Genomic DNA, 22,093 nt, shown 5'->3' on the forward strand with positions numbered 1-22,093 from the left:
TCTACCTTTTCCCTCTGCTGCCATATCTCCTCCCCTTGCTCCATCAGCTCCCCTGGTTCCTGCTGCCCCCCAACCCCTCACCCTCCTCTGCTGTCCTGACTCGGACTCCTGCCCTTGTCACTGCCCTCAGCCCTCCTGAGACCTGAACCCCTCCCACCAGCCCTTCTCTCCTCCCTGTGCCCACTCCTCCAGTAGCCCTACTCTGATCATGTGAGCTACCCCTCCTCATCCCCTCTCCCTGATGCTCACCCCCTCACCACCCTCTCCCCCGTTCCCCTCATTCCCCTGTGCCCTCACACGTGACTTGCTCATGCCCATCCCTTCTTTCAAGCCTTCTCCCAGCACCCCCCCCCCAGCATCGCCCTGTCCCCCCCTCCCACTGACACCTTCCCTTTTCCTCATTGGTTCCACTTGGCCCCCCTGGCATTTGTCTCTCCTCCACCCTGTGCCTTCCCCTTTCTTCTCCTGCCCTGCCCCCTCCCCTCAGCACAAGCCCCTTCCTCTCCCACCTCTTCTTCCTATTTTTCCCCTCCTCCCCACCTACCTTCTGCCTTCCAGTTTGCGGGGCTGGAGTCTGTGATCGGCCCCCAGCTGCTTCTGGGGCTCCAGGCCATATGCCAGGCCTCGAGCTGGGCCGCGCAGTGCAACTCTGGGCCGAGTGCTTTTAAAGTCCTGGGCTGTGACATCACGCCACGCCTGGGTGTCTCCCCTCGCACCTGTTGCGTGGCGTTTGAGCATGCCATGCATGCGCTCCCTTGGCCCCCACAGCGTCCCGTGCATGGCAGGTGTGGCGCCGGGGAATTTAAAGTGCGGGGCTGTGGCACCCCTGTTACAATCCCCTCCTGCTCCAGCAGCCTCCAGCCAGCCCTTCGGAGGACAGCCCACTGGGAAATTCCCGGTGTCCTGCCGTGCCAGTCCGCCCCTGCTGACAGGGCAATCAAGGCTGACTTACTAGCATGCGGCCATGCTATTAAACGCCAATGCGCATTTGTAGCGTAAGTAATGGATACATAAAAAGTACTGCATAGGCTGAAACCGATTTCTGCTTCATGATGTTGTACTTTCCTAGCCTATCCCAGCACTGTCAGTGTTGCAGCAGCTACCTGACAATGGCATTTACCAAGGGCTGGACAGAGAGCGGAGCACCACCAAAGGATTTGTTCCAGGTGTGGAAGGCCAGCACAGCTTGAAGTGGAACGGGAACATAATCCCCTGCCACGACATGGACCACAGAACGTTTGAAACGTTGAGAGGCGCCGACTTCAAGTAAGGCCTGCAGCGTGGTCACAGGGGCCAGGCAATGACATAATACAATGCGTTCCTCCATAGGACAGACCACTGCACAGGCATGTGGGGGTGCCACACAGTCATTTTTACAGTGCAGTGTGATGGGGTGCTGAGCAGAATCAGTCCCCTGCCATCACCAGCCCCATTTAGATCAATAGAGTTGACTGAAAAGATCCTGCCAAAATTGTGGAACGGGAGCCAGCTGCCAGCCCAATTAGCCCAGCGCTGCGTAAGAGGCTGGGGGTTCTCTACACTACACAGCTTTTAGCAACACGGCTTGTTGCTAAAAGTCTGGCAGCATGAATGTAGTTTGTTGGCACTTTTGCCAACAAACTATTGCATACGAGCAGGATTCCTGTAGTTAACAGGAGCGTGCGCCTGCCAACAACAAGCTGTTCACACTGCCACGTGCCATGGCAAAACTTTTGTCTTTCATGGGGAACATATCACTGCCCGCAACATGGGGCAGCAGCGGCGCCTGGAGTGATGACCTTGCGCTGGTATTTCGGATCCAGCGCGCTGGCTGCACTGCTGCCGCTGTATGAGTGTGTAATACCTGTTGGCCAAGCACCAACAGATACTTATTTGGCTCTGTACCTGTATAGCTCCACCTACACGAGTGCAAATGTGTCCCCTGAAAGCGAAGGGGGTGTTTTCAACAATGTGGATCGGACCACTGGCAGCAACAGAAACATACTGGCGCTCACAGCACTCTTGCTTTGGAAATCAGAACTATATTAAGTATTCTGGGCAAAACCCTGTTTGAGTCACTAGGTGTGGTGGATTGTCACGGGATTCTTTGAAATGTATTGATGTAGACCAGAGCAGAAATACAGTGCAGATGAATTGTATGCAAACTAGAGCCTGTTCTTCTAGTCCAGCAGTGGGCACTCGTTTTTGAACGTTTAGTGGGATAGCCTGCAAAGGGGCAGGGCCAGGAGTCTTACCATGCTCCCCCACCCACAGACCCCCCCCCCCCCCCCCCAAGTGCCTAGAACTGCTAGCTGTTTTGAACAGCTGGTGCTTCCCTCTGGCACCACATGCCCCAGGGGGCGGGGGGCAGGAGACTGCACATGCTGCCCTGTCCCCAGGCTGTGGCAGGGTGGCTGCAGGCCAGATCATCCATCTTGGTGGGACAGCTCCAGCAGGCAGAGGCTGTCTTGTCCATCTCTGGGGTAAGGGACAGGAGGGCTTGGGAGGGTGTTCGGGTGAGGGAGGCAGTTGTGACCTGGGGCATGGGATTGGAGTGCAGGGGTTTGGGCTGTGAGATAGGGCAAGAGGGGGTTGTGATCTGGGGCAGGAGTCTTGGGTGCAGGAGAGGGGCAGAGGGTTTAGATCAGGGGTGGGCAATAATTTTTGGGCACGGACCACTTCAAAAAGGGACAGGGCCTAGACCAGACGGGGTGGGGCTAGGATGCTTCTGGGCTTCCCATCCCCAGACCATGATTGGTCTGGGGGTGGAGCACCTTTGCCCCTTCCCACTTGGCACCCATGCCCCTGGCAGTGTGGGAAGAGGCTTTGCACGCTCCCCCCCCAGCCAATCAGCCTCCTCTTGCCTGTCCCGCCCCCCACCCACCGGTGCATGTGGCACTTCCTCACAGGGCAGGAGGAGGCTTCATATGCTCCTCCCACCCCCAGGCCAATCAGGGCTTGGGGGAGTGAGTGATGTCTCCTCCCACCCCACAAGGTGCTTCAAGCTCCTGGCAAGTGGGTGGAGGGGAGGGTGAGAGGTGGCTTCATGTGGTCCCCCACCCCCAATCGGCCTGGGGGAGCAGCAGGGTCTCCCCCAGCTGGTTCTGGCCCCCTGGAGGCCCTTTTCCCCATCCCCGGTTTAGAGTGGGGGGACGGGGAAAGGAAGCAGAGAATTGGGAGGGCCTGGAGACTCACCTGAGTGACTCCTAGCTAGCAGCCCAGCTTGGCAGCAGGCAGAAGCCTGCCTGTTCCCCCACCCCCAAGCTGCAGGACCATGTACTCTATAAATAAGAGCCTGAGGGGAAGGAGGAGTGATGCCATCTGTTTTTTCAACAGGCAGTTCCCATTGGCCAGGATTATGCTGGGGGCAGGATCAGCCATGAAGCAGCCAGGAAGCAATAGTAGTTGCAAAGGTGTTTGGTCCTGAATAAGCGTTAGAGGATTCGTCCATTAGTATGATCTGACTGGAAAATTAATGGCATTTATTATGCTTTTAATTGGCTGTATCTACATTTATGCCAAATATTCATTAGCGCCTAAAACTTATTCTCTGGGGACCCATAAAACCTTTGGAGGGGAAAGACTTCACTGTGTAGTGTAGTGAAGGACTTAAATGAGTGGGTCTATTAACTGATTTACTGCAATGTACAAGTTCCCAGGGCATATCATAGGAATGGAATCATGCACATTTACAGAAAATTACATCCTGTGGCACATAAAATCCAGCCTTTGTGAAGAGAGATTTATAATTAGCTTTTTTTTTTTTTCATTCCAGCTTGCTTTGTTATAACCATTCCTTTCGTTACAAGAGAAAGAGACCAGAGAACAAAGGGGAAGATATAAGCCTTCTGCTACAGCAAGGCTCCTTCACTGATGGTGCTACATCTCCACGAGCTAGTCAGGTAATTTGATAGCAAAATTACTCTTGATGCTTAAATTAGAGCCACAAATTCTGTCTTGAAGACACACAAGCCTTAGTTCCGATTGAGCTAATGGGCCACAGCTGTAGTACGACAGGACGAAGGGCTAGTTATCTGTAGCCAGGTGACTGTCTCCTCCTCAGATGCAGACATAGCCCATCTGATGGTTTTGGTGCACATGAGCCTTTTAGATATTAATGCCCAGCTGGAGCAAGAGTAAATCAATCCTTCCTTAGTGCTTGATGAAAAAAAGGAGGTGCTGACCCTGGCAATAGATTCCCCAGCAATTTTCCTTTAGCCACAGCTAGAACATGGTGTTCAGGCAGAGAGAAAGCTAAACTGGAAGTCGCTGAAATCAATAAGGCAAAGGGTGCTGATTTTTTCCTCCCGTTTAAAGTTCTGAGCAGTATACAGGGCTCTACCGCAGAGAAGTCATTTACCATTTGATATATTCTGAAATAGTTTTTCAAAATAGAGCGCCCACACTACAGGGAAGCCTCAAAGGTAGTCCGAGGCAGGCTCCCCTAATATGGACGCACTGTCTCGATTTAGAGCCCCAGGTATCACTGGGGAGAAATTACTTAGAATGGCCCTGGTAAGGAGTGATTTCGAAACAGCCGCAATGGAGCATCCACAGTGTATCTATTCTGAAATCGCTATTTCAGAAGAGGAGTTATTCCTTGTGGAATGAGGTTTACAGAAGTCGGAATAAGCCTCCTATTATTTCAATATTTTGAAATAACAGAATTACTGTGTAGACGCTCACATTGTTATTTCAGAATAATACTAATTATTCCAAAACAATGGTGCAGTGTAGACGCATTCATAAAGTCATGGGGTAGGTTTCAGGAGAATGCTGATGTGACTGGGGGAGGGGGAAGGGTGTTGTGCCCTGAAGTATCCCTCCATGCCCCACAGAATTAAGCATTATACACCCATCATTTGAACACAAGCCTTGTGGCTAAAGGGGTTAATACAGTGAAACCTGTGTTATCCAGCACTCCGTAAACCAGAAAACTGTTAACCGGCACTGCCCCTAGCCACAATACTGTCACATCTTCAGATGCACAGGCCTGGCTTTGTTTACCATCATTGGCTTAACAATTTATTTAAGAAGTACTAATCATCTTTAACTCAAAATAGAAATGTGAGATTAAACAGATCAGTACAGTGAAATCTGTGTTCTCATCCACTGACGGACAGTAGGTGAAAAACACACGCAGTACTGAAAAAACACTTTTTTATAAACACAAGAATGTGCCAATTACCAGAAAGCCCAACCACTGTTTGAGAAGTTCATTATTATTAAATATTATGCAACTCTGGTTTGTAGGACAGTGGGCTGGAAAGTGACATGTTCATTCTTGTCAATACTTCCTGGAGCCAAGGATAAGAAAATAGTGGCAGCGATAAGTGTTGGGCCAATGAAAGGCCTGGCTGTATTAGCTGAACGAGCATGAATAATCCAAGAAAGAAAACACTTTTTATAACCCGAACTTTCCACAAGCGGTTATTGGGGAAGAAAACAGCAATCACTTTAGTGGTTTCCTTTTAGTCTCTCCCCATAAAACTGTGTTTTATTTTACAAGATTACAATTACATTTTCAGCTGGCGAAAAATATTTGTACAAAAAGTAAATTTTATTCATTTACCCATTAGTTAATCTGCAAGTCGGGTAATGGGCTAGCTTTTAAATGCTATTAGAATGTCCTATCAAGTGGATGAGAACAGATATAGGCTCTCTTTTCCAGCACCTGCTGTGCAACCTTTTTAATACTGTCATCCAGGTTTTCAGCAGCATCTAGAGTGGGGGAAAAAGCAAAATTCAAGTCACATCCTGCTTTCTTAAAAGCACAATAGTTAAATCCAGAACACTGCAGTACATCCATTTGCAAAAAGGCTGAGAAAGGGGTGGACATTTTTTGTAGGGGGGACACTTCACCAATGTTGGTAGTGGCCACAGGCCAGCACCTGGTGGTCCAGGGCATTGGGCGGAAGTGGTGATTCCCTCCAAGCACCATATGCCAGTGGGAGGGGGACTTCACGCAATCCCCTGTGGGGCAGGGGAGCACAGGAGGAGATCTCTTCCCCCCCATTTGGGGCACATGGCACCCAGAGGGAACTGACAGCAATTTGAATAGCTGGTAATTCTCACTGACACCACCATCGCCCCGGGAGGGATGCGGGGGGTAGGGGAGGGGAGAAGGGAAGACCTTGCACACTCCCTGCCTCCAGGTCCTGACTGGCCCTGGGGCAGGGGAGCACACAAAGTCTCTCACCCCCCACCCTGCTGGGGCATGTGACATCGAAAGGAACTGCCTGCTGTTTTGAACAGCTGTTGGTTCCATGCCCCCGAGTCTCAACTGACCTGGGGGCCGGGAGAGCAGCAGGGCAGACAAGATCAAATGGCTTGGCAGGTGGGATTCTGCCCATGGGCCATATCTTGCCCACCCCAGTCTGAAGAGTCCAAACATCTGTTGTACCAGCATAGGAGAAAGTCTAACACGGCAGCTTTGACTAACATTTTAAGACTTACGCGTCGCTGAGTTGTATTTATCATGTGGTAGAGCAGAACAGTCTGTTCCAAAATGTCCCTCCTGTACCACTTACGTAAGCACTAGTCTATATTACCAGCTGGTTCAATAGCTTTTTCCTTCCTACTGACTGCTGTGAATGTTACACAAAGTAGCTGATCCCAAGGGAGGAAAATGAGTGCTTTCTTTAAATCCTGTCTCTGAGAAGTACTTGGTATTTATATTAGTATTAACAATAACGATGAGAGGTGGCATCAGCTACTTCTGTATAAATATTGTTGTCCCTCTGCCAAACGGTAGGCGTCCGCACCCAAACAGTCAGCTTTGTAGTGGAGAGTGGGTACATTAGGGCACTATGTAACCCCAGTCTGAGGGAATTGCTGGTATGTGGTTTATGACCACCATCAATGCCCTGTTCCCCCAGAGGAATGGACATCCACTATTGGAGGCAACCCCCCATTAAAAACCCTATATCATAAAAGTAAAGCATTTCTTTGAGCAGTACTGGCCCATTAAGAACTTCTGAAACTACAACAGGGCCATCTGGTGATACCCATCCTAATCCTTAGTGAAGAAGCATGTCATGTGCATTCCACATATTTTATAAGTCACGTTAGGCCCTTGGATATCGTTTGTTCCTATCACATTAAGTTTATTCTTCCCACTATGAAAGAACTTACATTTTTCTAACTCCGCCATGGCATAATTATTCTTAAAATATGCTTCTGTGCAGAAAATATTTGTAAGCAGCACCTGATAAAACAAAAGAAAGGTATTGAACAAATTAAATATTGTAATACAAACAAGGCTTTTCAAGAACTCATGCTAAATAATTAAATACATAACAGCTAATGAAAAGTTTCAGATCAGATATTGAAGGGGATAATTTTTCTTTTCCTCATGGTTTAGAGCCTGGTTTACTACAAGTACAAGTGAGAAGAATTCTAATTGTTTTCCATTTTTTCTATAGCTACAGCTTCCAGTAAATCGAATGACCCCATCATTCACAAGTGACTAAAAGACAGATACTCAGTTACAAATCCAGATGTGACTAATAAACTTGGTAATGAGATTTTTTTCCTAAAGACTGAAGTTTTAATTATTTTATATCTGCCACCCATTAAGTCGGGGGGGGGGGACCTGTCAGGAATATCAGAAAATTACGTTGTTTAATAGTTTTCAATTTAAAGAGCATGGAATTAGCTGATTAAAGAGAACATTTAAATACTTGGAACACAGTGTTTGCTTTAATAATTCATAAAAGATTGTGTACAAACGAATAGATAGGGAAAGCTGCTTAATTTACTATTTCTTTTCTTCGCCTACCAATATTTAAGATTTAACTTAACATCCATTGAAAAATTAAAATGCTTTCACTGTATGTCAGTTTTATTTGTGAAGAACTCTGCTCCATGTTCTGTGATCAACATGTTTTTATAAATCAGTGTTAGAGCAGTACAACAGTTAAATGAAGAAAGTCTTCTCTTCTGTGGCTTTCCAAAGCTTGAGATGCTCCTGTGCATTGTCAATTACCACTCCCTCCCCCGCCCCTCCAAAAAAAAAGTGGCAACCCAACCAGAGTACATTTCTGTTGAAGTGAAAGTGGATTTTTGCTAGTTTACCTGAAGGCCCACACGTAAAAAAAATACATGCAGGATGGTATTAGCTCTCTGAAGTCTATCCTGTTATATATACAGAGCGCTCGACCACTGCTTCAGCGGAGGAGAGAGCATCTAGCAATCACCTCTGCAGCAGGTACGAATACAGGTATAAAGGGCTCTGCTCTTGGGACTATTCTAGAACTTAAGGTACAGGATCCCAGGACCAGGGATCTGCAAATGCAGTTCTCCATAGACAACTCTAGTTTCAACAGACCCTTTAGATGGGATACTGAAAGGGTGTCAGTGATAAGAAATGGAAGCACACTCACTTCATGATCATGGTTGCGCAGACCGATACTCATGGATCGACTAGCCCTAGATATAGCTGCTGTCATTGCATACAAATTAATAGAGACATCTGCCACTCTCTTCAGAACCAGCTGCTCATCCACTATAGTCTAGAGAAGATAAAAGAAGTTTAGCAGCTTCTATTATAGCATTTTAAAACCACAATTACAATGCAATGTCCATCCAGACACAATGTCGTACATTTCAAACCAGAATTTAGGTTTGTGCCACTGATTTATTTCTTTTGGCACAACCAGTCAAGCCACTGACACACACTTTTACACCTGAATTTTCTTTTCCACATTTATTTATTATCCCTTTCTATTTGGCAGTAAATGGCCCGTAACTGTCATGCAAGACATGGACTTTCACACTGTCTTAAGGGCAACAGGGACTCTGTCAATTTCTCCCACCTGTTAGCAGCTGCTAATTGCAGAGATGACAGCAACTTCAGCAGAGGTGAAGTGACTGCAGAATCTCCATAGATTTTCTCTAATACATTAGATGGGACTGTATTGTATAGGAGGAATACTAGCTCATAATGAGAGGCAAACCACTGTCTTTTCAACATGAAGATCCTATTAAAAAAAACTGATTACTTTGCCAAACCTCCTTAGCAAGCCTTCCACTGTAGTTCCAAAATAATAGACGTTTTCTTCAAGTTTCTTGCTGCTTTCCTGTAATGGAAAAAAATAAAAGGTCACCTACTGTTTAGTAGATATTTTAAATACACGTACTGGATATTCTATAAGAAATTAGATTAACCTGCAACACTGCAGATTTAGTCAAACAATATACATTGTAGAAAATTGGAAGGACAAGCTGCTACTCCCCTCACTGTTCAGCCAGTGATGTAAAACCCTGACCCCCAAGAGTGGGAAAGCCAAACTGCTGTGAGTAATCAGTAATTTAGGTATTCCTGAAGATGTAGCACAACTGGTCATTTCGGGATTTCAGAACTGTGCTTTTAATTTTAAAAGGCTGAATTTTAGTGAAGTATTGTGTGAGGTTAATTTCCACGTTAAAGCACTTCCGTGTGGCTGTACATCAAAGGGGAAAGGAGAAGGAAGAGTGTACGATAAGCAACAAACAGATGATATAGAAAACACATGTTCCAGCCTGAATCACCCACTTCTACCGAAGTCAACAAGCACAACATCAGGCCCAAATATGACAAATGCCACCAAATTTAATCAGTTCCTTTCCAAATGGCAAGGTTTGGTTTTGATAACTTTTCTTATTAGATGAACGTTTTGGATAAAGGAAGATGTTGGTAAAGACAACACGTTTGCACTTCAGTTATGATGTTAAAGATCAAATGGAACATGTCTGAAATTCTCAGTGTCTTTCAGCAAAAACCAGTCTTGGAACTACTACTGTTTCTTCAGTAAAAACAAGCACCTGGCAGGCTGTCTTCATACAGCAAAGAAATAGGTTACTACAGGTTGGACCTCCCTGGTCTAGCACCCTCGGGAATCTGACTAGTCCAGGATCAGGGATTTTACTGGACCAAGGGAAATCCTTTCTGGCCCTCCTGCTGCTGGATCTAGCCTCTGCCCTGCAACCCCACTGAGCTTCCCAGCTTCCCCTGCACAGCCCAGCTGGATCGCACACGCTGGGGTTCCCACTCCACCTCCACAGCCCGGCTAGGCTGTGTGCTGGCCTTCCCAGCTCCCCCAGCCCAGGTGAGTCGCACGCCAGGCTTTCCAGTTCTCACCCTCTGTCCCCCTCACATTGTGCTGGGCTCCTAGGCCCACTAGTCCCTGCAGCAGGTTGGGAGACTGATCCTGGACCAGGGATGTTGCCGGACTACAGAGTTCCGGTTTAGAGAGGTGCAACCTGTAATCCAATTAACAATACTGTGCAGGACACTATCGAAAAAAGAACCATTACCCTTATGAAGACACGTTATAGTCACAAGAGATTTGGGTCATTTTGGTCTTTTCCAAGATGCGCATTTAAAAAGAGATAGAACCCTGTTTTGAAAAGATCTTTTGCTTCTGATTTCTGAAGTGACTTTCTCAAATAGCTAGGGTGGAAAAAACCCTGCCACTGTCCCAAAAGAGATGAGCCACTGTTGTGAACGTAATAGTAGTTGGATGCAGCTTCCCTCGGCCAAGCAACACTGAGGCTTTGCTCAGCTAGTATGCGCTAGTTTGTTATTTGAGCCCATTCCACAGGCAATAATTTTACTTCTTCCACGGGGACACGTGTAGCACAGCTGCTGTGCATTAAAATGTCCCAGTGTTACCTGAGAACATCTTGACATTCGCAATGTTACAATCAGGAACTGAAAATGCTGCATACACTGAGGTAGCCCTGTGACAGGGTGAGCTCACAGAACCACTTGGGGGGGATTCCCGGGGAGCTGACAAGGCCACTGCCATCCTCCTTTTTGCTCTCTGGGGATTCTCGCCACCCTGTCCTACTGGGCCAGCTCCCTGGTCTCCCCCAGCCAAGGCACAGAGCTGGCCTCTCGGAGAAACAATGCAGACACTGAATCTTTTCAGGTCCAAGGAAAATGCAGTTTTGGGCCCAGCTTCCCAGGATACCACTCCCCAAATAGGATCAAACCCTAATGAAACGGGAAGGAGGACGTGTACACACTGATTGCTCCCCCAGGTAATAATTATTCACAGTGGGTTTGATAGTACCGGTAAGTGAAAGTGATTTTATTAAGTACATGCAGTAGGATTTAAGCAGTAATAAGTGAAAACAGGCAGAGCAAAGTAGATTACAAAGTTAAAATAACAGAAAATGCCTAGCTAACTCCAACACTGAAACCTCAGTACACAAACTTGTTACAAAACTCACCCCAAAACGGTTTCCTTTCTAGCAAAGCCTTCCAAACCAGGGCTGTTCCTCACCTTGGGGTCTTTGGTTCCTTCCCTTGGGTCTGCCAGCCAAAGACAAGAGACTCCCACTTTCCTATTGTTTGCATGGGAAGTCACCTGGTCAGCTGGGGTGGACATTTGACTTCCCCAGACCAACCACTTAAGTGAGGACAAAAGGCTATTTGCATAGGATTGCCCAGACACTGAGGCCTCCCTGGATGACTTTCATTCACACTTTTAAAACCCATAAAATATTCCCTACTCCATATGCCTGATTTTACATACAAGAATGACACAGACACCAAAATAAGATCAACAGATTCCGTGGATTGTGACATGAAGACTGAGAGGTCACATGAAGCAATTTGTCCAAAGCACTTTTGAGTTCAGTGTATCCGTAAGTCCATTTCATAAAGCATGCGGGGGCAGAAGGGGAGAGGTCCGTCATGAGCATCATTTAGTTATCTGTAGTGAAATTGTTAGACCAACGCTGCATGCTACTTGAATTCTTAACAATCAGGTTTTTCTGGTGCTACCTCAAAAATAATCAATTCTCTCAACTCCTGGCACCAAGCGGGAGGAAAATCCTGAACACAGCATATTCAGTGTAGCAACGTGAAGTGCAACTTGTAGCACTATGTTATGATTTTTACAGTGCAAAGAACAAAATAAAACCTCATGGCTTGAGCCTCTTGGAGAAAAGACTCATAACGGATACCTCCCAGAATGAAGCCAGCACTCAAGAGCTTGCTATAGCAATAAATAAATAAATAAATAAATAAAAAATAAAAAAATTACATTTTAAAGTGAACATCTAGTTGCACTTCTGGCTCCACAGAGTACCGACCTTGGGGATAATGTTGCATTGGTAAGATCCCCTGTGTGAATGGAATAGCATGAGCAGATTCAGTGTGTCTGAGTGCCATTAACATCTGTCCAAAAATATTACCTAGAACACCAAAGTATCCCAAGCACAATAAAATCACTTCACTATTTTACTATGATTTTTGAATCTTAATTATAGATGAAAAAAAACAAACCCCTATATTTTGCCATCCTACAGCTATCAAGTCATATGTGTTCCACTGCACTAGATCAGCCATGTATAAGCCAATGCTTATTATTATGCATATAACATTAACACTTGTCTAGGACCAAACAATTATTAAATAAAAGGAGAGAAGTTAGAGAATGGAAAGGAGGGTACCAATAAGCCCAGGAAAAAATGAGCAACCCTTGGGAAGAGCAAGGAGCCAGATGAGCAAGGAAAAGGAAAGTGTTTCAATTGCAACGAAGATTTGGTGTTACCCTCCACCAGATTTTCCTTCCTTCAAAAGGATGTCATTTTTCTATAGACTCCCAATTATTACAACTATACACACTTCAAAAGGGGGGGGGGGGAGGGATTCCTTACATTTCCCCAAAAGCCATTTATGAAGTCTAAAAGCCCATATTTCTGTAGGAATGTTAGCTGGTCGGCAAAAAGATCACTAATTGTATTTTTGTCAAACAAATTGGGAGACTGTATTGTGTTTGGCAACTTGCGCTATGAATGGCCACAGGAAACCAACTTTGGCAAACAATTCATTGCAAAGAACGCAAAATTAACGATAGCTAAGTTTCCACTGATCCACTTGTTTTAGGAACTTACATAAAAAGTTTTTTAAACTTACTGTCTTTCTACACCAATAAGCATAAAACATGCAACTTCCTGCTTAGTTTAAAACCTGGCTATGCCCTTTTCATTTAGTTGGCCTATGAATACACTTAAAAACAAAGTCCACACTTGAATTTCTGCAGGATCAGGGCCTAAGGCTGACACAAAAACAGAGAAACAAGTTAGTAGGATGGAAATCCAGAATGCAGATCTCATCCAAAGACATTGCTTCCCTGGCTCCCCTTAAGTTCAACAAAACCGGTCAAGCAGCTCATCATTAGGTTTGTTTGATAGGTAATATTCAGTACTTACGTCTAGGCTGGGATGTGCCACTCCACCTTTACCAATCAGTCCTAAATCCACTTTCCTGCCCATGCGGTCATGGAATTTGTTCATAAATATCTCCATTGCAACGCTGATATTTCCCTTCTTCATTTCCCTGAAATGTTAAAGGACGCTGTACACAGAAGGCTGTAGACCCTGCTCTCTCTCATACTCAAGAAATGAATCAGCAGTACAATGGGCAAAGAGAAAACCAATTTAAAAACATACCAGAGCTCACTGAACAAACTAAACACTGGCATGGATTTTACCAGTCACCCAAAACCTTTAATTAGTTTGTATCAGCCTCATCGCTTGCAAACCAAACAAGTTTCTGGTTCTTCCCCTTAATCTTAATACACAAGCCATTCCTTCATTACCTTTTTGAATGTGGATTTTCTGTTGTGCCCTGATTTATCTCTTGAGTTACAGTCAAAGATGCACCAAGTCATTTAGAGAAATTCTAGCAAACAGAAGACCCCTGAAGATGCTTGCAACAGAATATGGGGATGCTGGGTAAATTTTTCAAAAGCACTCCAATGACTCCAGTGTCAGGAGAGGAGTCAAAGTAGATGGGAGAAAGTGGACCACACAAGCTCCCTCCTTCTCAGAAGCAGCAGCTGTAGCAGAAATTTATCTTTCTTGCTCAACTTCTTGTCTTCCCCTTCCTCCATCTACTGCCAACAGAAAGGGAGGGATGGGGAGCAGAGCTCAGAATGAAAGCTCTTTGGAGCACATAGTAGGCATAGCCACAAGGGGTCTGGTTGGTTTTGGTACCGATGTGGTTTCACGAACGTAAAAGCAATATGTACCACTGCAGCTTATTCTACTAGTTAAGCTACCAAACTGCATCAGTGCAAGTCACGTTATACACTGCTGCAGGGTGTATATATGGGGTTTTGCACTGAAGCAGTTAGTGGCTTAGTTATGTTGCTACAAAACCCTCCACTGGCAACAAGCCCCGCATTATGCGGTGTTTGGGAAATGCAAGCTTATTGCTGGCACTACTGCAACACAAATGACAAAACAGTGAACTAAAAATAGTGAGGAGCACGACAGTGGTGTAAGTTTTTGGGCTATAGAAAGAGGGAGATCTCAAACCACTGTAATAGCCATAAAGTACTGAATGATTAGCCAAAACTTTGCCTCTTTCTTTTTGTAAGTCTTTATACCTTACAGTGCAGTCTGGCCAGTAGGAGTACAAAAGTGTTCAAAATATGCAACATGCTGTGAAGCATAATGAAGATACCAGCACTAAACTACAAAAGGCTAGTATATGCTTTAAGTAGGATAGAGTCTTTTTTCCTATAAAAATCCAGAAATAAAATCCAGAAATAAAGCTACCCAGCATGGCTTGTATATAAGAATAACCATTAATTTCTGGACAAAAGTTACATGAGTAACTTGATGATTAAAAGTACTAAAAAAGACAGACTTACTCTAGTTCATCCACAAACTAGAAAGACACAGATTCAAATCAGTGTTTTAAAGTTGTAAAATAAAACTGAGTTGCCTAAAATTCCTAAACAGATAAAAAGTTGCCTAAAGAAGCAGTAAGAGTTGAAATGCCTTTTACAAAATTTTGAAAGGTCTTGAAATATTCTAAGTATTGCAGGCAATATCTCTGCTCTAACCTACTATTAAATGGATAATTTATTGAATATCAATTGTGATTAACTTAGAGATAAGTGAATGTTACTAGCAAGAAGAAAGAACTTACTTAATTTTTCCAGTTAAGATTTTGCCTGCATACTGCATACCTGTCAAAGCAATATACATTCGCAGAATTTCATTTGTTCCCTGTAAGAGAAATAATAACTTAGTATCAGATGGCCTGAAATTTCATAAATCCAGATATGCTATGCATATAGTCTCTTAAATAGTAGTTTTTAAATATATAGTTTTTAATGTTTTTACATGTATGGCATGATTTTTTTCCCCCACATTACTTTTAAGAATTCAAATTCATTTTAGGGTGAGCCTCTATTTGGTGGTCTATCCAAGACAAATAACTGACTCACTATTGCTGACAAACAAAGCAGTGTAAAAGAATCAGTAACGCATGAATTAAAACATGGGAATTAGATTCTTAGTTTTCAACAGAAGTTCTTTAGCTAACATACATTTAGCTAACATACCTTATTCACTCATCTCTTGCATTTTTTTAATGTACACATTTCATGCTACTCTAGTTTATAGTAGCCACAAGTAATCCACAATATTCACCGTACTCTGCCAGTTATGTTAGATAGATTTTTTCAGCTTTCAAGGAGGATTACTTCACTTCATCTTAACCATGGCAGCAAGACTCTAAATGGCCTCCGCAAGGATTGAACTCATAACCCTGGGTTTAGAAGGCCAATACTCAAACCACTGAGCTATGCTTCCTCAGCATAGTTAATGAACAGCAGCAAAAGTTAATGAATTTTGGAGCCTCTCTTTCTTTGAAGCATTTAGCTATTTTTGGTCCATTGAGATTCAAAATCAACTGTTCAAATACATCCCAAATGTCTATGGTGTTCAGTGACTGCTTTGCCCTTCCTCCTTGCTCAGGAAAGTAAATAGTGCAGATTTCAACCAAAGTAAACAATATGGGTGGAACCTCTGTGGTCCAAGACTCCGATCCAGCAACATCCAGGATCCAGATGTTACTGGAACAGACAGCCCCAGCAGCAAAGGCAGCTGGCAGCGGAGACTGGAGCCTGTTGCAGAGCCCGCAAGGCATGAGAGCCCGAGGGGCCTCCAGCCTTCACAGGGCCCTGTAGCCTACAGAGCTTCTGAAGCCATGGAGCCCAGCAAGGAAACTGGCGTCTTCCCTCTCCCCCTTCCTGACTTCCCCTGGTCTGGTCAGGGTGCCAGATGGGGGATGTCCAACCTGTACCACTAAACATCAGGAATATCTGTTCTACAATATAAATGTGAGAGCGCACTAAAAATCTACCTCGCTTTGCTCCCACAGATTTAGTTTCATTTGAATACTCTGGAAGTCCATTTCAATTCAAATCCAATTTCCTCTTCCACAGTTGCTTTTTCAGAAACTAATTTCGAACTGAAATGAACATACAAAGTTATCCTGCACTAGATGCATTTGCACATTGCATTCAAATTGGAAAATCATTTCTTCTAGCCATGCCTCAAAGCTTGTAGCTGCTACTGCTGATGTGAAGGAGCTGTATGTTATCACTGCCACAACATATTAGGAGCTTTCCTTGAAGGAAGCTGCAGATGAATAGTAATGCTGAAATAAACACAAGTGTTCTGTCCTTGCCTAAAGTAGAAACATACTTTCTTATCTGATAGTGCTTGTTCTAGCCCCCACAATAGAATACATTGGAAAAAGTTTACCAAAAGAACGTAAAGAAGAAAACAAATATTTTAAGCTGGTCAAGTAGCTAATTTTATTCCAAGTAATCATGCCTTCCAATTAGGAAAACAATAATTTAGGAGGAATGATTCTGAGAGTTAAAAGCCTATCTACTATTCTGAACATCTTTAGAACACAAAAAGCTGTTGGCAGCATAAAATAAGGCTGTATCTTATGCTGTGTAGTATATAAAAGTCCTATTGCGCTTAATTTAGCCCTCACCAGACACACACTACTGTTGAGTAATAGGGAAATGAGTATTGGGTTAATTAATTCACACCAGTTACCTTTCACTAGGTATATTACAGTTTAACTGGTTAATCGATAGACATTAGCTCTGGTTAAACTCTTCTGCCCTGCTGGTGCACACTGGCTCTCAGCAGCTGGCCCCATAGCGGGCCTGTCTTCTCTCCTTGGGGCAGCCTGTATTCTGAACCCCTCATCCCCAGCCCTACCCCAGAGCAAGGATTTAAATGAAAAAAATATTGAGTTAAGGACCCAAACAACGCTGAGTAAATCTTCTAGTTAGTATTTATTAACACTTTTGAAAGCAGAGGGAGGACAAAGAACATGGTATGCAATGTGTGTGCCAATAAGAAGCTTTAAATTGCTTAACTACAATCCTTTCTGAAGCAGGAAGGTAACAGAAATGCTGATGGGCTTCAAACCACTTCTGTATTAGCAGCTATTGTTCTAACTAGGGATGTTAGCATATAGTCCTTTAAACAATTAAGTGATAAGCCCAATCTTATCAGTTAATTCAAATGACAACACTCCCTCCCCCTTGCTGCCTTTGAATCAGAAACAGCAAGGAAGAGAGGTGGGAGCAGCCGGCTCCCAGGCATGCTGGTTCCCGGAGAGCCGCCTGCCCTCCTACTATTCCCGCAACAGGACTGAGCCACTGACTTTCAAAATCCTTTAAATGCAGAGCCACTTATCGGTTAATTGTGTAACTAACAACGTTTGTTGGCTACGCAATTACCAACTTACACACTTCCTAAAATCACTACTGCTCTTGCTAATAAAGGATCAGAAGGACAAGCTTTAGAAGGAATGCAGCTGGAAGGGTACAAATTAAGAATATAGGTTTGAGAACAGTGTTCCTTTATGCTTAACTGGGTTGCACAATACCCGACACAAGAAATGGGAAAAACATGCGTTACTTAAAATTTATCCTCTAATCTACTCCTTTCTACTCTTAGATTATATGGGACTACATAAAAAGGTATTTGCCAAATAGGTACTTTTGTTCTCTAATTAAGAAAGGAAATCCTTTCCAACTAAAACGGACTAAACATTTTTAATTTTTCTTGGCTGACAATCAAATATCCCTGCTGCTCCACCTCTCTAAAAGCTTCAGAGGGGCAGCCAAGTTAGACTGTAACTGGAAAAACTTAAACAAATAGTCTAGCAGCACCTTAAAGACTAACAAAACATGTAGATGGTATCATGAGCTTTCCGAAGTGGGTTGTGCCCACAAAAACTCAGGATACCATCTACATGTTTTGTTAGTCTTTAAGGTACTGCTAGACTATTGGTTGTTTAAGTTTTTCAACCTTCCAAAGTTACTCTGCTCAATTCACAGAAGATCATTTTATACCATTGATTTCTGCTTACTTTTCTGTATCTCAGTTTTGAAATTCTGACCATTTTTATTTGTTGACTTGTGAGGAAAAATGAGCTTTCTTCAGATAGTCCACAAACATGTAACAGCACAAGGATGCTGTGCATTAATTAGAATAGACATTTGCCAGTCAACAGGACTATCACATTATCTTGCTTTAATAAGGAAAGCTTTAAAATTTATTGTAACTACCTCCAGATACCTACTTGGCAAATAGAAGCAGAACAAGGAATGAACCTGATATTGAAGAGTTACATGCCAAAGAGCTAATTATTGTTCTAACAGATGTAGACAAAAACCAGAAACAAGGACTGATGGTGATGGTAAAATGTACTGGAGATAAATACTAAGCTGGTGCCAAATGCCTGATGAATTAATGATAGGCCTGATCCCAATGGCTACGAATCCAGAGGAAAGGGGATTTACTCAGTAAGAGCAACTGTTCTGCAAGGGCAGGTAAACACCTCTAGGCCAATTTCTCTTGCTAAGATGGGAAAGAATGAGGCGGCTTTTCCTTCTCTTCAGACTTCTGTGGTCAGCTGGCAAAATAGTGTGTGTCCCCCCCCCCCCCCCCCCCGGCACTAGAGAATCAGCTGACCCAGATGACTCAGTAAGGCTTTTATAAAACATCATTAACAAGGTCGGTGTATTGTCTTTATCTGGTAACAAGGGAGGAATTTCACCAAGTATCATGATTACCAAAGATGACTACACGGAAATCAAACTTTTTAAAACAGATATAAATGTAAAGTTTTTAGATTAAATTGACCTGACTAAGACTTCCTATAAATCTGTTTGGAAAGTCCTCCCATATTTGGGATAACCAGAAAATAATCCTTCAATCTTCCAAATCCATCCTTTACTTTGCAACACCAACTTTCAGTTGCTCCGTATTTTTGTTTCACTCACTCAGTTGTGGAGCTCACAGATTTAGTTAATGCAGCCAAATTTTAAAAAAATCAAATGTAGGTGTGATAGAGCTAGGTGAATGCCAGTGACCTGACAACATAGGACAACTTCAGTTGTCAGAGTGGTCTGGGGCCAGAAGTTTTGAATTAAAAATACAACAAAGGGCTTGTGGCTCCCAGCCTCGCTTCTACCATATTGCTTGGCAGCCGCCCGTGGTTACTCTGGCTATTTAAAAGTCTCAGGATTTTGGTCCCTGCCGGGTAGTGCCTCCACCATGACCCATTTAAATAGTATCCTGCTACCTAAGCCACGACCCACATGGAAATTCAGAGGTATGGGCAGCAGGATATAAATAGAAAGTGGTCAGATGCAGTCTGCAGGCCAGATCAAACTGTTAAACAGGCCAGGTCTGGCCCCCAGGCTGCATCTTGCCCAGCTCTGCTTTAGGTGCACACAAATGTTAGTTCCACTGTGTGCCCAAAAAGAAGCAATCTGTTCTCTATCCCCTGCATGACACTCTTTGTGGAAAACCAGATAACTCCAACATTATTCCAATTATTGCAGCAGAAAACTTGTAGCTCCAAATGAAGGCCGTTAACATGATTCATTGTCCATTCTGAAAGAATGTTGTACAGAACTTGTTTCATTTAGTTTCAAATTTATGCCAAGAATACTTGGAAGGTAAAGTAGTTCTGATTAATAGTAGGAGAGACGTGTAATCATACTTGCCTCAAAAATCAAAAGGATTCTGCTGTCCCGGAGATAACGTTCGTAGGGGTAGTCTTTCATATAGCCAAGGCCTCCAAGAATTTGTAAAGCTTCACTTACACAAATCCAAGCGCCTTCAGAACTAAATACCTGCCAAAAGCACAGTAATTTTAATTGTTGCTAGAAACTAGATCACGTCATTGTTCTAGCCTAGATCAAAAAGAAGGATAAGACTAAGAATGAATTAGTAAGATAAACAACTTCCAAAACATATATCTTGCGTGCCTTTCATCCCAGGCATTTTAAATTTATCTGAGATTGCTCTGGTTAATTTTTATCGGCCAGTGCACTTCCTTGTGTAACATAATGTTTAAATGGAACAGCCACTCGAAAGACCACATCACAAAAGCAAGCTGATAATTCTCTATTAGCATAGAGAAACACAAGCCATGAGAATTACTTTCAGCCTATTTTAGAGATTAATCTATACTAGAGGACTGATGCTGCCTTAAGAAAATGGCTACTTTTCTTAAGATTAGGAAGATAACATACATTTCTATAGCACCTTCCATTCAAAATCTCTAGTTACTACAGCAGGTTACTGCCTAAAAATCTCAAATGTAGTCTTTCAATCTTTTTCAAAAAGGAGGATCCGCTTTGTGGCACGCTTCTTTTCCCTTCGGTCACCCTTCTGAGCTCCTTGGGGATTCAGATCCATGAACTGGGAGAGAACAGAGCAGGCCACTTAATAGCTAAAATCTTCCCAAATTCACAATGTCGAGAAGCAAGTTACTTTGGACTGAGCACGTAACAACATAGATTCACTTCTAGGAAGAGGAAAACCTCTAGTTCTCAGGGGCCTTGTGAAAGATAATTTAGGAAACGCTATATAGATTATTCATCAAAATCGTGAATTGTCTCCTTTCACATACGGACAGGCCCAATTCCCTCCTTCACCCCTAGCCTAAGGAGAAGCGGCATTCAGCAAGTTTTCCAGCTTCTGAATCAATTACATGGAAAACCAGGACAGTGGTTTCTTACCAGTCACATTTTAACCACGTGGGGAGGTCCCTTCCTGGAGAAACATCTCTATACTGTTCTCTTTGACACTGTCACAATGAGGGTCTCTCGCAATGGGAGAGGAGTCTTTAGACACCCCCAAATTCCACACCTGCTGTCTATTTGCATCCCTAAATACGGAACATGAACAACCAGGATCCTCAGAACAATTCCCTTTGCCCACCGGCAACATTTCAATGTTCTGTAATTCAGTCTGGCAGTGGAACAGTACTAACCCACTCTGTGTAATGTCAAATTTGAGAGGCACTGAGGACATTTTTATTTGGCTATGTAAAAATACAGATGTTCCTGGAAATTCAGAGGGCATTAAAGTAATTGTACTACTTGTATGAGAGCGTTTTGTATGAAGACAACAGCTTAGATCAGGCCCTGCAGGGCTACCAAAATGGAGCAAAATGGAAAGTGGTGTCCGAATGCCTGAGACAAGAACTGTATTACACAGAGGTTTTAGTTCAAGTGTCATAATAGACTCAGACTTTGAGGTCAGAAGGGACCATTTTGATCATCTAGTCTGACCCCCTGCACAGTGCAGGCCACAGAATCTCACCCACCCCCTCCTAGAATAATCCTCTCACCTATCTCTCAGATATTGAAGCCTTCAAATAATTTGAAGACCCCAAGATGCAGAGAATCCTCCAGCTGTGATCTGTGCCCCATGCTACAGAGGAAGGCGAAAAACCTCCAGGGCCTCTGCCAATCTACCCTGGAGGAAAATTCCTTCCCGACCCCAAATATGGCGATCAGCTAAACCCTGAGCATGTGGGCAACACTCACCAGCCAGACACCCAGAAAAGTTCTCTATAGAAACTCCTATCATCCCTCCATTGACCTATTTACCTCTGATAATGAATGATCAATTAGTTACCAAGATCATGTTATCTCATCAAACTATCCTCTTCATAAACCCATCTACATAAGAACATAACATAAGAACGTAAGAACTGCCGTACTGGGTCAGACCAAAGGTCCATCTAGCCCAGTAGCCTGTCTACCGACAGTGGCCAGCACCAGGTGCCCAGAGGGGGTGGACCGAAGACAATGATCAAGCGATTTGTCTCCTGCCATCCCTCTCCAGCCTCTGACAAACAGAGGCCAGGGACACCATTTTATCCCCTGGCTAATAGCCTTTTATGGACCTAACCTCCATGAATTTATCCAGCTTCTCTTTAAACTCTATTATAGTCCTAGACTTCACAGCCTCCTCTGGCAAGGAG

General features: G+C 43.8%; 2 protein-coding genes across 6 annotated transcripts in view; one reads left to right on the top strand and one right to left on the bottom strand.

Annotated features, from left to right (window-relative positions):
* Nucleotides 1–7,543, top strand: part of CFAP92 (cilia and flagella associated protein 92 (putative)) — a 254,276-nt gene extending 246,733 nt beyond the window's left edge. For all 4 annotated transcript variants that reach the window (XM_075939716.1, XM_075939718.1, XM_075939717.1 and 1 more), the window contains 3 exons: nucleotides 1,070–1,266; nucleotides 3,755–3,881; nucleotides 7,404–7,543. In XM_075939716.1, coding sequence (XP_075795831.1) covers nucleotides 1,070–1,266; nucleotides 3,755–3,881; nucleotides 7,404–7,451 — 372 coding nt within the window. In that variant the 3' untranslated portion in view covers nucleotides 7,452–7,543. The remainder of the gene's footprint in view (nucleotides 1–1,069; nucleotides 1,267–3,754; nucleotides 3,882–7,403) is intronic.
* ACAD9 (acyl-CoA dehydrogenase family member 9) overlaps nucleotides 5,397–22,093 on the bottom strand; it is a 47,410-nt gene continuing 30,713 nt past the window's right edge. The window contains exons 12-18 of one of the 2 annotated variants that reach the window (XM_075939738.1): nucleotides 19,821–19,949; nucleotides 14,915–14,994; nucleotides 13,186–13,312; nucleotides 8,982–9,059; nucleotides 8,364–8,492; nucleotides 7,114–7,186; nucleotides 5,397–5,700 (exon numbers count right to left, since the gene is read on the bottom strand). In XM_075939738.1, coding sequence (XP_075795853.1) covers nucleotides 5,600–5,700; nucleotides 7,114–7,186; nucleotides 8,364–8,492; nucleotides 8,982–9,059; nucleotides 13,186–13,312; nucleotides 14,915–14,994; nucleotides 19,821–19,949 — 717 coding nt within the window. In that variant the 3' untranslated portion in view covers nucleotides 5,397–5,599. Of the gene's footprint in view, nucleotides 5,701–7,113; nucleotides 7,187–8,363; nucleotides 8,493–8,981; nucleotides 9,060–13,185; nucleotides 13,313–14,914; nucleotides 14,995–19,820; nucleotides 19,950–22,093 lie in introns of those variants that run through there. The other variant, XM_075939739.1, reaches the window with a different exon arrangement.

This window comes from Pelodiscus sinensis, chromosome 11 (genome assembly GCF_049634645.1).
Source record: "Pelodiscus sinensis isolate JC-2024 chromosome 11, ASM4963464v1, whole genome shotgun sequence".
NCBI lineage: Eukaryota > Metazoa > Chordata > Testudines > Trionychidae > Pelodiscus > Pelodiscus sinensis.